Source organism: Myodes glareolus, chromosome 4 (assembly GCF_982192425.1).
Source record: "Myodes glareolus chromosome 4, mMyoGla1.1, whole genome shotgun sequence".
Lineage (NCBI taxonomy): Eukaryota > Metazoa > Chordata > Mammalia > Rodentia > Cricetidae > Myodes > Myodes glareolus.
This window is the reverse complement of record NC_142029.1, coordinates 90,571,904-90,585,106: the sequence shown is the minus strand read 5'-3', so window position 1 is coordinate 90,585,106 and position 13,203 is coordinate 90,571,904. Positions and strand designations below refer to the sequence as shown.

The 13,203-nt window shown below is 41.6% G+C and overlaps 2 protein-coding genes across 2 annotated transcripts; one reads left to right on the top strand and one right to left on the bottom strand.

The window, feature by feature from the left end:
- The first annotated feature begins 775 nt into the window (after nucleotides 1–775).
- Pus3 (pseudouridine synthase 3) lies at nucleotides 776–8,500 on the top strand. The gene is made up of 4 exons (XM_048458721.3): nucleotides 776–908; nucleotides 5,894–6,301; nucleotides 6,404–6,969; nucleotides 7,768–8,500. Exons 2-4 carry the CDS (start codon nucleotides 5,927–5,929, stop codon nucleotides 8,267–8,269), a joined length of 1,443 nt encoding a protein of 480 aa, XP_048314678.1. The 5' UTR covers nucleotides 776–908; nucleotides 5,894–5,926; the 3' UTR covers nucleotides 8,270–8,500.
- Nucleotides 2,213–11,550, bottom strand: Hyls1 (HYLS1 centriolar and ciliogenesis associated). The gene is made up of 4 exons (XM_048458722.3): nucleotides 11,261–11,550; nucleotides 9,929–9,972; nucleotides 5,214–5,331; nucleotides 2,213–3,464 (listed from the first exon to the last, which is right to left on the bottom strand). The coding sequence occupies exons 3-4, from the start codon at nucleotides 5,225–5,227 to the stop codon at nucleotides 2,534–2,536; spliced, it is 945 nt and encodes a 314-aa protein (XP_048314679.1). The 5' UTR covers nucleotides 5,228–5,331; nucleotides 9,929–9,972; nucleotides 11,261–11,550; the 3' UTR covers nucleotides 2,213–2,533.
- Between the last annotated feature and the right edge of the window lie 1,653 nt (nucleotides 11,551–13,203).

Genomic DNA, 13,203 nt, shown 5'->3' with positions numbered 1-13,203 from the left:
GCCAGCCGGTCATCGGCACAGCAGAGAGAAACTGAGCACGGAGGCGGTACCCGCACCGCGCTGCAGGCTCTCGGGCTGGTGTCTCTCCGGACAGCTCCGCCTGGTCATCAAAGGTGTGAGATTGCATAGGGCAGTGGATGAACAGAGGGACTTGACTGGAGGTTCGGAAAGAAAGCAGAATCCAAGTGCAGACATCTGTCTCATCCCTGGGTATCTCTGATGTGCCCTCCTACACACGTATTTTAATTTTTATTCTAAGGCGTGGTCCCGTTAAAGCAACACTGGTCACCACTACCTACATTATATATTTTTGCACAGCTCGGGAGTAGATCCCTAATGCTAAGTTTGGACCAATGAACCAGGATTTTCTGTTTTCCGACTGGAATTTTAAGAGTCGTGGCAACATTTCTGGAAACGACAAAAAATAGAAAAGGAACAAAACTGTCGCCATGATCTCTCCGTGGTGCTGAAGCAGCACTCCTTTGCCCTGTACTGTCACAGTCTCACTCAGGCTATAGCATTTCCCTTTAGCCTTTACGTTACCACTCTAATAGCAAATGTCTTTTACTCTCAATGTTAAATTTCTGTTAATTAAACGATATGCAAGATTGGAACACGATCTTCAATTTCCTAGTTTTTATATAGGATAGTCAGCATTAAAAAACTTATTTTAGACCATAATTATAATTTTGTCATTTGTTCTTGTATTGATTGTGCCTTGGGGTGAAGACAGGGCTGAATCAGAAACCTGTGCTTACGATGGGTTTTGGCTTAAAGCCGGCCACCGGACCTCGGAACTACATTTCCCAGAACCGCAGGCGCGCCTCCCGTGAGGCGGCGCATGCTTACTGGAGACACGAAGGCTCAGCTTCCTGCTAGTCGCGTGGCCGCGAGCTGATGACCGGAAGGTAAGTGTGCGGTCTTCTAGGTGGGCTGCTTTGAGTTCTAGAGAGGAGTGAGCAAATGGAAGCTAAATGGCTATCTCCTGCCCCGGTACTTAAGGGCTTCAGGAAGGCGCCGGTGGATGAAGTGGGACTTAGGACAGCGCGTGTGTGTGTGTCGTGTCTGGGACTTCTTGGAGATAGGTCCCACCAGCGGGGCTTAGAGTCTGCAACTGGCTTAGAGGGCCTCTGAATTGCTCAAATACAAACAATAGTAGCCCTGTAAAGAAAGTATGGGAGGAAGGCTTGGCGGAAACTAGTTTATTTTGGGTTTTGCTCTACGCTATACTTGGTTATACAGAGTTAATGATCATAGCGCGTTTTGAACCCGTTATCACGAGGAAATGTTTAGCCACACCCCTCCCCTTTTTTAAACTTCAAAAACTTCGAGGCTTACTATTTTAGGGTGGGTGCCTAGTACACCCAGGAATTTCCTTTGTGGGTCTATCTACCTTCCAAATTTCATTGATAAACCTAGTGTACTGGGCCAAGTCTTGGGGTCATCCCATTTAAATCTGCCTCATGGCTGGGTTGATCTCATGCTTAGGAGCTAAACTGGGATTCATACTTTCAAAACCCTTTTAGTTTTGGTAATTTGAACTTTGGGTCCAGGCAAAGGAAAACTTTTTTAAATCAACTGTTTTGAAAAAACTGTTATATTTTTTATCCTGCACCTAGAGTTGTCTAAACTTTTTTTGTGCTCAGCATGTATGATGGATCTTACTGTTTGAGTTACAAGGTACTTAATTTGTATCCCCAGGCATTTGTGGCATCATCCTTGCTCAGATGTACTATTGGAGTTTGCAGATTTTACTTTCCTGGAGTCAATGCCTCCACAGCATTTAGCTGTTACTGATTATCTTTATTCTTGATCATGTCCAGCTGTGGGTGGCCCTGGGTCAATGTATTCTATCTCTAGCCTCAGATATTGTTTGGAGAATGTTTCAGCAACTAGCAATGACCAGGACTATTCATGTTTATTTTCCTTTTTGAATAAACACTTTAATAAAAACGTCAGGCCCACATTTAGTGCTTGAAATAGACAACTCTGATCTTTAGGTATTCCTTACTGGATTATCAAGAATGTAAGTTCTAGCAAAAACCCAGAACTAGTGTTTTGATCTGTACCCAATCTAGTTCATTTCTGTGTCTTCATGTCAGACTATATACAGAAACTTTGAGTAGCATTAGATGATCAGAGAAGAATCATGGCCTAGAGCTGGCTGAGGTCCTCTTACACTGGGAAGTACTTAAAACAAGGTTCAAACTCATCATTTGCCAAATTCTTTAATAGTTGAGCTTAATACCCACTAATTAAAAAAACACCACAGTTTACAAGTCTTTTCAAAATGGCACTTACTACTTTGACAAAATTCACATTTCAGGTAGTTCCCCCAACCCCCCAAATTGCTGCATTTGAGAATGTCAGTTTAGAAATTTAAGTGGTGTATGGTACCTAATGTGACATAGGAAGGACCAGTGAAGTCCTTACCCTGTATTCTGCAGGCTTTTTAAGTCAGTTGTATTTAAAAGGAGAGAGATAAAGAACTAGGTTATCCTAAATACGATGGAAGGAGACAGGTAAAAAAGACTTAAGAAGGAGAAAGAGGGAAAGGAAGCTTCTTGGGCATGACACCATTTGCAAGGTCACAACGGACACCCCACCGAAGGGCAGATCTTTTCTTCTCGGTTGGTACTAGGTAATTGTTTGGAACATACACATGTTGAGGCTTGGACTGGGGTTCTGTTCTGGAAAGCATTTGTCCTCGGACATTCCAGCGTAGCTCCTTTCTATGATCTTCACCAGGAAACCGCATTGAATCCCAGTCCCTTTTGTATTCAAAATATCTGGCTACTCGGTCTATCTTGCCCCGGTTTCGGCTTAACTGATCCAGCCTGGGGAGAATAAAGGATTTGGGTCTGCTGGCAACAATCAAGTCTTGTTCATAAACAGGAGGGCCCATTTCTTCTCTTCGCAGATAGCAAATGAGCTGGTTTTCTTGTGAAATTCCTTGATATTCATATGGTAGGTTAAGTTTTTGTGAAGCATCACTTGGGGATTCTGTGCCTTCTTGAAATTGTAGGTTCATCAGCTTGTGTCGTAAGTCCCAGAGATCCAAATCACTTTCTGTACCAGATTCGGACTCACTGATAACAGACTCATCTGTCACTAGTACTTCCCCATCTGGCTTTCTGCGCAGAACCTTTCTCTTCATCACTGGCTTTCTGCATTTTTGGGAGGCCTCTGAAAATGTTGATGAAGTGACACGGCTTCTGATGTGGGGGCAGTGCAGCTGCACAGGCAGAGTAGGTCTCTTTCCTGGGGTCACTGAGGCTTTACTGTAGGGATCATACTGGCTAGCCTGGGCTTCTCTCCTAATATCTCCTTCGCCCTGCCCTGCACAGATATGTGTAAAAGCTGTAGCAGCAGCTAACATTCGTTCTTCTGGGTCCATACTGGCCCATTTTTGTCCACCGGGTCCTATCAGTTGCTCCATTGCTTCTTCTACACTATAAGGCTGCCTGTAAGAGATAACAACTGATCAGTTTTTACTTCATTAATTACTCATTCTTGTCTCAATTTTATAGTCAAATGGAAAATCCAAAGCAATAATAAATTCAGTAGTTGTGGTAGAGATCTATCTATTACTGCTTTCATTTCTACTCCTTTCTTAACTATTATTGCTGTGTTACATTTAGTGGCTCCTATGGTGTGGGCTGAGTTCTGGCATATGGGAAGCTTGAGACTACATGTAATGGACATGATGCTTACTGAACATTATATAACATGCTTAGAGAATGCTTTATGCATATGGCTTTATTCATATGTTTATTAATCCATATAATCCTTATATTTTAGGATGAGTTCTTTTTCATAGGAAGCTTCAGGAAGTTAACTTGCCCAAAGGTAGTAAACAGCAGAGCTGGAATTGTACCTTGGCAGTCTGAATCACACTGAGTCTTTGCTTTTACTCCTAAGTGATAATGGCCTGAAGTTCAAAAAATCAACATACTGGGCTGTGCACATACATAAAGCACACATATGTATGCATATACTCTGTGTATATGTTTAAGACAAATCTGTCCCAATAAAATCCAACCACCTAAACACCTAGTGGTTGGTTTCCTGACTGGGATTGAGGTAGTTTTATCTATTGCTTGCTACTTTGCTTTCCCTATGCTTCTCTTGAAGTTGAAATACATGCTTATAGTTTCAAAGGATTTCCCCTCCTTGATGAAACCTCTCTAAAAGGCAGTTTCTTAGCAGTTTTCTAATTTTCTGTATTCACACTAAAATTTTTTCACTGTAAAGGAACATGGCACAAAATCTTTCTGAACTTCGAATTGTGGTGATTCAACTGTCAGCACATGAAAACTACTTTACCATTTAATGTTGCATCAAATTTATTTATCCAGTTTCTTATTCACATAATCTACACTTATAGTTACTTGTTAATTAAAGTACAGCAAGTACCTTGTAAGCTTTTACACACTTGCACAAGCATGTAGCATAGGTCATAGGTTCAATTTCCAAGATGGCATTACCTGTGAGTTTTCCACTCCTCCACAGTGGTATACCATCAAACTTTCCAATCCTTGTAGACTGTTCCACAATTAATTGTTCTCAAATACTTGAACATATTTTACTTAGCTATGCCTTTCCCCTAGGGATATAGCTTAGTGACTGAGTAATTGCCTAGCACATCATACAGGAAGCTCTAAGTTCAGTTTTTTTTTTTTGTTTTGTTTTGTTTTTTGAGACAGGGCTTCTCTGTAGCTTTGGAACCTGTCCTGGAACTAGCTCTTATAGACCAGGCTGGCCTTGAACTCACAGAGATCCTCCTGCTTCCCCCTCCCCCTCCATGTTGGGATTTAAAGGCATGCACCACCACTGCCTGGCTTCTAAGTTCAATGTCCCACCAGGCTTTCTCTGATAGTTTAGTAATATTAAAAATGTCATTTCCCCATATTTCTTCTAGTAATTTTAGTTTCACCTGTAAGATTTTAATGTTTAATCTTCCATCACAAACTCCAAAGACTAGAAGGGAACCATTTAGTTACAGTCAGCCCTAGAACAGATGTAGAAATGCTATCCAAGTAATTACAGTCATAGATTAGTTAGAACCACCTAAGTGTTCAGACTGGTATTGTTGCCGTTTGGTTACTGAAATACATGAGAAATTTCAACTTCCAGATCTAAATTATGTCACACTAACTCTTGTATAACTGTTATAGAAATCTTTTGGTTGTAAAAAAGCTAGTAGTTATTACCTTTTTTCTGCCATTACAACTGCTTAAAGAAAAATTTCTCCAGGTTCTACTTCTAATGTGAAATATAATTGTTGATTATATTATATTTCTTCAATTAAGACAGCTTCTATTGGGCCACCTTTAAAACAAAACAGAACATTAGATAACAATATATATGCCACTTACTTGAAAGATTATAAAACAATAAAACAGGAGTAGTCATAAGGAGCCCATATAAGTAATTGTCACTATTGAAAATACTGTATAATTTACTGAGAAATCAAGAGGAAATTATAGGGAGGAAAACATTTCTACACGAATCATCTTGGTTAGTAAGGAATAGAGAAATGAAATTGAGGCATTTCCCTAAATTTTAAAAAATAGGTGAATCTTTTCCTTTTCCTATGTGAAGTAGCCAGATAGAATGTAAAGGGACAGTGTCTGGGTGATGAATCCATACTAATTAAACTGTACCTTGGGCAATCTAAACCTACACTTTTAACATCAAATTAAATCTGAGCGTTCTTTTGTTTTCTCGAGGTAGTATCTTGATCTGTACCCCTGTCTGGCCTAGAACTTGTGCCCCCAGGTACTGGGGCTATAAGATTGCACTGCCATGTACAGCTTAGATGATAATTCAGTCACGTGACACTAACATCTAGCACTGGAACTGATGTATTACTTCACTCTTTTTTCCACAGGGTGGACCTGCATGATTTCTTCCTACAGCTGTTATGGCTGAAAACACAGACAGAAACCAGATTGAGAAACTTTTAAACAGAGTAAAGGAACTGGAGCAAGAAGTGAAAAGACTTAAGAAGGAACAGGCCAATAGTATCAAAAACTCAAACATCAGAGAAAATCCTTTAGGCTCTGGAAAAGCTAAGCGTGCATTTGATTTCAGTGCTCATGGTCGAAGACATGTAGCTCTAAAAATAGCCTACCTAGGCTGGGGATACCAGGGCTTTGCCAGTCAGGAAAACACAAGCAATACCATTGAAGAGAAACTGTTTGAGGCTTTAACCAAGACCCGACTGGTAGAAAGCAGACAGACATCCAACTATCACCGGTGTGGTAGAACAGACAAAGGAGTTAGTGCCTTTGGTCAGGTAAGGGCCAATACCTTATTTCTCAAAGCAAGTAATAATGGAAATCTGAGTGTACATACTGAGTCTTTAGATCATCTCTGAAACAGTTTCTTTCTGTTACAGGTGATTTCTCTGGACCTACGTTCTCAGTTTCCAAGGGGCAGGGATTCAGATGATTCTAACTTAAAAGATGAAGCCGATGATGTTGCTAAAGAGATCCGTTATACCCACATTCTCAATCGGGTGCTCCCTGCAGATATCCGAATATTGGCCTGGGCCCCTGTAGAGCCTAGCTTCAGTGCTAGGTTTAGCTGCCTTGAGCGGACTTACCGTTATTTTTTCCCTCGTGCTGATTTAGATATTGTAACTATGAATTCTGCAGCTCAGAAGTATGTTGGCACTCATGATTTCAGAAACTTGTGTAAAATGGATGTGGCCAATGGAGTGATTAATTTTCAGAGGACTATTCTGTCTGCACAAGTACAACTAGTGGCTCAGACTCTGGGTGAGGAGAGAAGGCAAGAACCTTTCCAGTTATGTCAATTTGAAGTGACTGGCCAGGCATTCCTGTATCATCAAGTTCGGTGTATGATGGCTATCCTCTTCCTGATTGGCCAAGGAATGGAAAAGCCAGAGATTATTGATGAATTGCTAAACATAGAGAAAAATCCCGAGAAACCTCAATATAGGTAAGTTAAACTAGTACATTCTTCTCTCTCCCATGATTACTGAAATAATAATCTGGTTCATTAAACTTTATACTACTAGATTTTGTTTTGTTTGTATGGGTGTTTTGTCTGCATGTATACCTGCACACCACTTGTTTATCTGGTAACCACAAAAAGGGTGTCAGATATTTTAGAACTGGAGTTACAGAAGGTTGTAGTCTACTATGTGGGCACTGGGACTTGAACCCAGTTCCTCTGGAAGAACAGTGAGTGCTCTTAACCACTGAGCCATCTCCCTAGCTCCCTTCACAAACTTCTGATTTGTAGAATGTTATGAACATATACTAGATTTTTCCATTAATAAGGAAATAGATATTTGGATTGGGCTTCTAATTCCCAGCTTCTGAAACTATAGGTAAGGTAGAAAAAAGGCTTTTCTTTTGTGAACAGGCTGTGGCTAAACAGTGATACCAGTAGTTCATTCCTAGGCTGTGATAATATTATGAACAAATCTGGATAAATAACTGGTCTTAAATTTTATGGTATGGGGAGCCAGAGTGTCTTATGGATTATCAACCCACATCTTGGTCATTTGTTGCCACTGACATTAACTTAATACCAATCAAATTGATCATTGCTTTTTTTCCTTCCTTTTAAAATGGAGTTGCTCCAGATTAAGACAGTGTAGTATTTTCTTAGATGTTACTAACCATTGGCATTAGTAGATCTTCCCTGTCCCCTTAATCTCAACTAAAGCTCGGTATTTTAAAAAGAACTATTGGCTAACTGCTGTGCATTCTTGCATTTGTTTCTCCTTAGCATGGCTGTTGAATTTCCTCTAGTCTTGTATGACTGCAAATTTGAAAATACCAAATGGATTTATGATCACGAGGTTCAGGAATTCAATGTTACCCACCTACAACAGCTATGGGCTAATCATGCTGTTAAAACCCACATGCTATATAGCATGCTACAAGGACTAGATTCTGTCATGATAACAAGTGGGGCAGGAACAAAGATGGATGAACTAACAGAATGGAGAAATGTTAAGCCCTCTGTCATAAAGCAAACTAGTGCCTTTGTAGAAGGAGTGAGAATGCGCACATATAAGCCCCTCATGGATCGCCCTAAATGTCAAGGACTGGAATCCCGGATCCAGCATTTTGTACGTAGAGGACGCATTGAGCACCCACATGTACTCCACAAGGAAGAAACAAAGGCCAAAAGGGACTGTGCTGACACAGAAGAAGAAAATAACGTTTCAGAGAATCCAACAAAGAGGGTCTGTATAATAGATGCAGAAGTTAACACTATTGTATAGGCCCAGCAAGCTAGACTCTCTATCAGGACAAGAAGCAACAACCAGCTAAAATTCTAAAGACTGGCTCATAAAAAAGATCGAACAAGTCTTAAACAGTAAAGGGTCTAAATATCCTCTAATCCCTGTCCAGAAGAATTATGAAATGAAAAAGCAAAAAGCACTTGTTAGCTATACCTCTGGAAATCTGTGCCTTGCATTTAAATTCATTAAAGCCTGATGCTACAAATATCATATGCTCCTTTTTCTTCTTTTTTTTTTTGCTAAGTCAACAGCATCTCACACTTGTTCCTTTTCAAGTTCCTTTTCAAGGCAAATGGTATAACCTCTTATCAGAATGATCTTTGCCAGAGTGTCTTCTAAATTCTACCAATTAAAGATTGGATAGATGCGTTTAGTGCCAAGTGTGATACTTCTTGGAATCTACCTCAGTGTAGTACGGTATATGTCTTTTTAAAAATGTTTATTTATTTATTACGTATACACTGTTCTGCCTGCAGGCCAGAAGAGAGCACCAGATCTCATGGATGATTGTGAGCCACCATGTGGTTGCTGAAATTGAACTCAGGATCTCTGGAAGAGCAGCCAGTGCTCTTAACCTCTGAGCCATCTCTCTAGCCCACACAGTATGTTTTTAATGAGGCAGCTAGTGCAGAAGTGCAGAGGTTGGCAATTTTTTTCTACCAAGGGTAAGAGTAGATATTTTAGGTTCTGAAAAATAATTTATGTTGCACTCTTCTTATGACCCTTTAGAGATGTCAGAACATTTTTGGTTTTTGTTGGCCAAGTTCTGGAGGATTCAACTTTGCAGAACTGGGAGACAGAGGGGTAAAATCTGTTTTGAGCTAATCAGGTGTACTGGCACACACCTATAATCCCAGCCTTTGGGTGGGAGCTGGAGGTTCAAGGCCAGCTGGGCTATAAGAAACTCCTCAACCAAACAAGAAAAAGTTTTGATTCCATGGTAGAAAATACAAGTCCTTTATAGGGTTGGAAATTAGTACATACTTAGTGTGACTACAAAGCGACAAAAGTTTAATTTAGGTAAGCCACTATGTCACAGTCATATCTTAAGGGGTCACTAAGAAGTTTTAAAAGCCAGAAAATTATGTAGCAAAAGCATTGCTAATATGCAAAAATACGAAATTCTTGACGCATTGTCCTTTGTAACAATGCCATAGCAAACAAACTTACAATATTCCTACTTTGGTAACTGTCACTGCAAGTGTTCTTCACATTTACTAGACATGTTTATAAAATCAAAGGTTTGCCAATCAACCAGTAACTAGTTTGTTTTTATGTTCAAGACTCAAAACGGATTGTATCTGGATACTGCTCAATACAAGGAACACACGGACAGTTAGAAACAATATTTACAGTAATCTGGTGCTTCCTTAAGTCCTATGGCTCCTAGGGGTGGAGTATATAATCACAGACTTGTGGGAATTCCAGGTTTAGAGGAAAAAGCAACACGATCATAGCTTTCACAGCCTAGCAGACGCCAGAAAAACAGTGATACCAAATGACATAACATTTAACGTCTTAAACGTCTGTATGTGTGTGTATCACATGGGTGTCCTTAGAGGTTGGGAGAAGGCATCTTAAGATTGGGCAGTTGTGAGCCATCACTGGGTGCTGGGATCTGTTTGAGCAATTTCTTACCATATTTTGGCTTGCCTTGACTTGAGTTAACCAAAAGGAAAAACCTAGAAAAGAAAAACAGACTTTAAGAAATAGCCCATATTTAAAAAGTCCCCCTCCAAAGCCCTAACTAAAAGGTGTTCTGCTCAGGAGTCTAGAGAAGCCAGAGTCCAAGGCTTTAAATTCGAATAAAGTTCTTTTTAAGACGCTCTGGTTCAGCGACCTTATGGTTGATAGTAAGGCATCTCAGAAGAAGCAAATGAGAAACCCCAGAATGTATGCTTGCAAAATCACTGAAGTAATATTAAAACTCCAAGGTAGGATTGATGTTGGAAAGATGTAAAGAAGGGCTTAAGTTGTACTTTCTCCATTTAAAAAGGTTTTGGAGTTTAATTGAAATATGTGTGTGTCTGTCTCTCTTCTGGAGCTGGCCTGGGATGATTGTGGACACTAAAGCCAAGAGGACTTTTAAATAGCATGCTTACAAAACATTGATAAGCTGTTGTCCCTTTGTGTTCAAACCACATTCCCTTTATTTTACCCCTCAAATGTGTTGATGCTCACAGAGTGAAATGCAACTTTTCATAAGGTTTACAGGTTATGGTCAGTTTCTTTTGTTTCTAATAAAACACGACGATCTCACCAGCTAGAGAAAAACTTACACAGAAGTTAAACCACCAATCTTATATTTTGTGAATGACCAAAATACTTATCTTAAAAAAAAAACTTAAGCAGTGTAATGGTCCAGGGTTATTACCTAGTTACAGCTGAAAGGATTCGGAGGGTGGGATTTTTAACTATTAAATTCCTGGATTCGGCTATAATTGAAATGATGGTCAAATTCCTGCTGTCTAGGAAATCTCATTACCCAACACAAGCGTTAGCGTTCACTTTCATCAGCACTGCGTATTGAAAAACTTAAAACTTAACAAACCTGAAAGGGCACTGTAATATTTTTGTCTGCATTATCAATGTACAGCTTTTATAAGGTTTATCTCTACCCGGGAAACAGTCATACAGAGCGGGTCCTTCAGTTTTACCCGCTATCCTAAATCCTAAGAAAACACTATGGAAGGCTGGTTATAGGTATGAGTCCACAAAAGGTGTAACCCGAACGTGAGACGACTTCCCTGCTCTTCGAACAATAACTACACGGGTCGCACCATCTGGCCGTGGGCGTGCCGGGAGCTCCGCTCCTTCCCCAGAGACCGGTCCCCCAGCCTCCAAGCTGGCCCCGAGGGCTCAAGTCAGCTCGCTCAGCCTCCGGGCAAGAGTGGCGCAAAACAGGGTGCACATTGTGACCTGGAGGAGCTTGGGCGGCCTCTGCCCCAGGCAGCCCACCCCGGGATTTACCTTGAATGCAAGAGCCCGGCCAGGGAAGGGAATGCAAATCCACGCGCGGCGGTCCGGGGAAGGAGCACGGGCCTCCGCCGCACCCTGGCCTAGGAAGTGTCCACCGCTGCCGGCTCCAGGCACGTCACCAGCCGCCACCACCGCTGCCGCGGGTTGGGTCGTCTCCTCGCCGCCCACTGAGGACCACAGATTCCCAATCACGCAGGAGGACCAATCGCCCTCGCTCACGCTCAAGGCTGTCGTTAACGGTCGGCCGTTCAAGTTTAAATCCCGGAGCGAGCCCACGCCCTTTTGCTCCGCCCACCAGCTCTCTCATTGGCGTAGAAGCCCGACGTCTTCCACGCTTACATAGGGATTGGTGCGTGTTTTCGTTCGGCCCTCCCCCGCGGGCCTGGAAGCGGAGTATGGGGCGCCGAGCTGAAGTGGGAACCCGCCGGGTAGTGGCGCGGAAGCTTTGGCCGTGGTTCCCTTGGCGTTGGCGTGGCGGAGGGACAAGGGGCTGGCCCTGCTCGGTGCTCCAGCCGCCCTTGGCCGCAGTTGGCGGCGGCGGAGGGGAGCGGAGGGGAGGGTTCTGGGGCGCCGCTGGCCCGGCTCGTGGGTCCGCCTCCTCTGCAACCCGCTGCAGGACGTCCTGACCGGTGCCCCCGCAGCCCTCCCGCGGCACAATGTGCTATCTCCCATAATGCACTATTATTACCCCTTTTCTGAGCGTACTCTTGACAAAATAAGAATTTATTTTTTAAATTATCAGCTGACGCTTTAAGGGGGGTGGGGAGAGTGTATGTATGTACGTGCCTTGAAAGAAAAAAAGGGCCCCAGTGCTTTGGGAATTGCTGAGGATAAGATCGGAAAAGAGGCCCCCATACTTCAACATTCTAGTCATTGGGATTCGAGTCTAAAGAATTTTTTATCCTAATCCTTACGGTTTTATTTTCTAACACAAAGAAGCAGAGAACACAATTTTATTTCTTAAAATCTAGAATGCGTAACTCAAACACTCCTCCTACCGTTTCGTAGCTCACTTTTTCTCAGGACCTTGATTTATTTAAGAAAACTGAGTGAATAAATCGAGATAATGGCAGAGGTAGACCGGATATTTTTTGGTGGCTGCCCCTTGATTGAAACATAACACTTCTTTAGTGAACACACCCTTTCCTCGGGAACAAATATTCAGTTTTCATGTTACACTACAGATTTTTCTTTTGCATAGAATGTCTAGTTAACGTGTCTCAAACAGAAGGGTAGATGATTTTTTTTTAAAAAAACCTACTTTTTGACTTTCAGTTTTATCCCTATACCTCAAGTATAGGAGCTTGCTGTGTAGCCCAGGCTGGCCTGGATCTCAAGAGTCTCTTCTGTCTGTCTCTACTAGGACTGCAGCTGTAGGACTGTCTTCACCTGCCCGCAAATGAAGATAAATTTAACAGTCCTATAGCCACACTTACTTCATACCTGATAGTTCAGATGATTTAATGTCCATGTTTAGTTTTTCACTTGCTTCTCCTTAAAGTCAGAATTCATCAGATTTGCACATCGTGATTGGTTTATCTTAAGTTTCTTTTATTCTAGAAACATCTCCATTTCCCTCCCTGTGCCTTATGCTAATTGGATTTTGATGACTCCCTCTAGCGGCTGTCTTTCCTCTGACACAGTTCGCTTTTGTTTGCTCCCCCTAAGTATAATTTATTTTAGCCCGCCAGCATCTTTATAGATTCAAATATTTTCAACTCGTTATATAGTCACGCTTAAGTTAACCAACCCTCATGATATCTTTACTTCCTTACCCCTTTGCTGGCATTTTAAAATCTCCTTCACTACAATTCTCAGGTTCTATCCTGTCTCTGTCATTTTCAATTTTTTTCTTCTTTGTCTTCTCAGTATAGAGGAATAATAGTAATGACAACAGCAAAATGAAAACAAGCAACTTTCTCTTGACAACGCTG

Excerpts from the sequence above, each read along its gene's own strand:
- Pus3 (XM_048458721.3), top strand. The coding sequence starts at position 5,927 with ATGGCTGAAAACACAGACAGAAACCAGATTGAGAAACTTTTAAACAGA. Across the intron at positions 6,302-6,403 it reads GAGTTAGTGCCTTTGGTCAG|GTGATTTCTCTGGACCTACG; the intron begins GTAAGGGCCAAT and ends TTTCTGTTACAG. Across the intron at positions 6,970-7,767 it reads CCCGAGAAACCTCAATATAG|CATGGCTGTTGAATTTCCTC; the intron begins GTAAGTTAAACT and ends GTTTCTCCTTAG.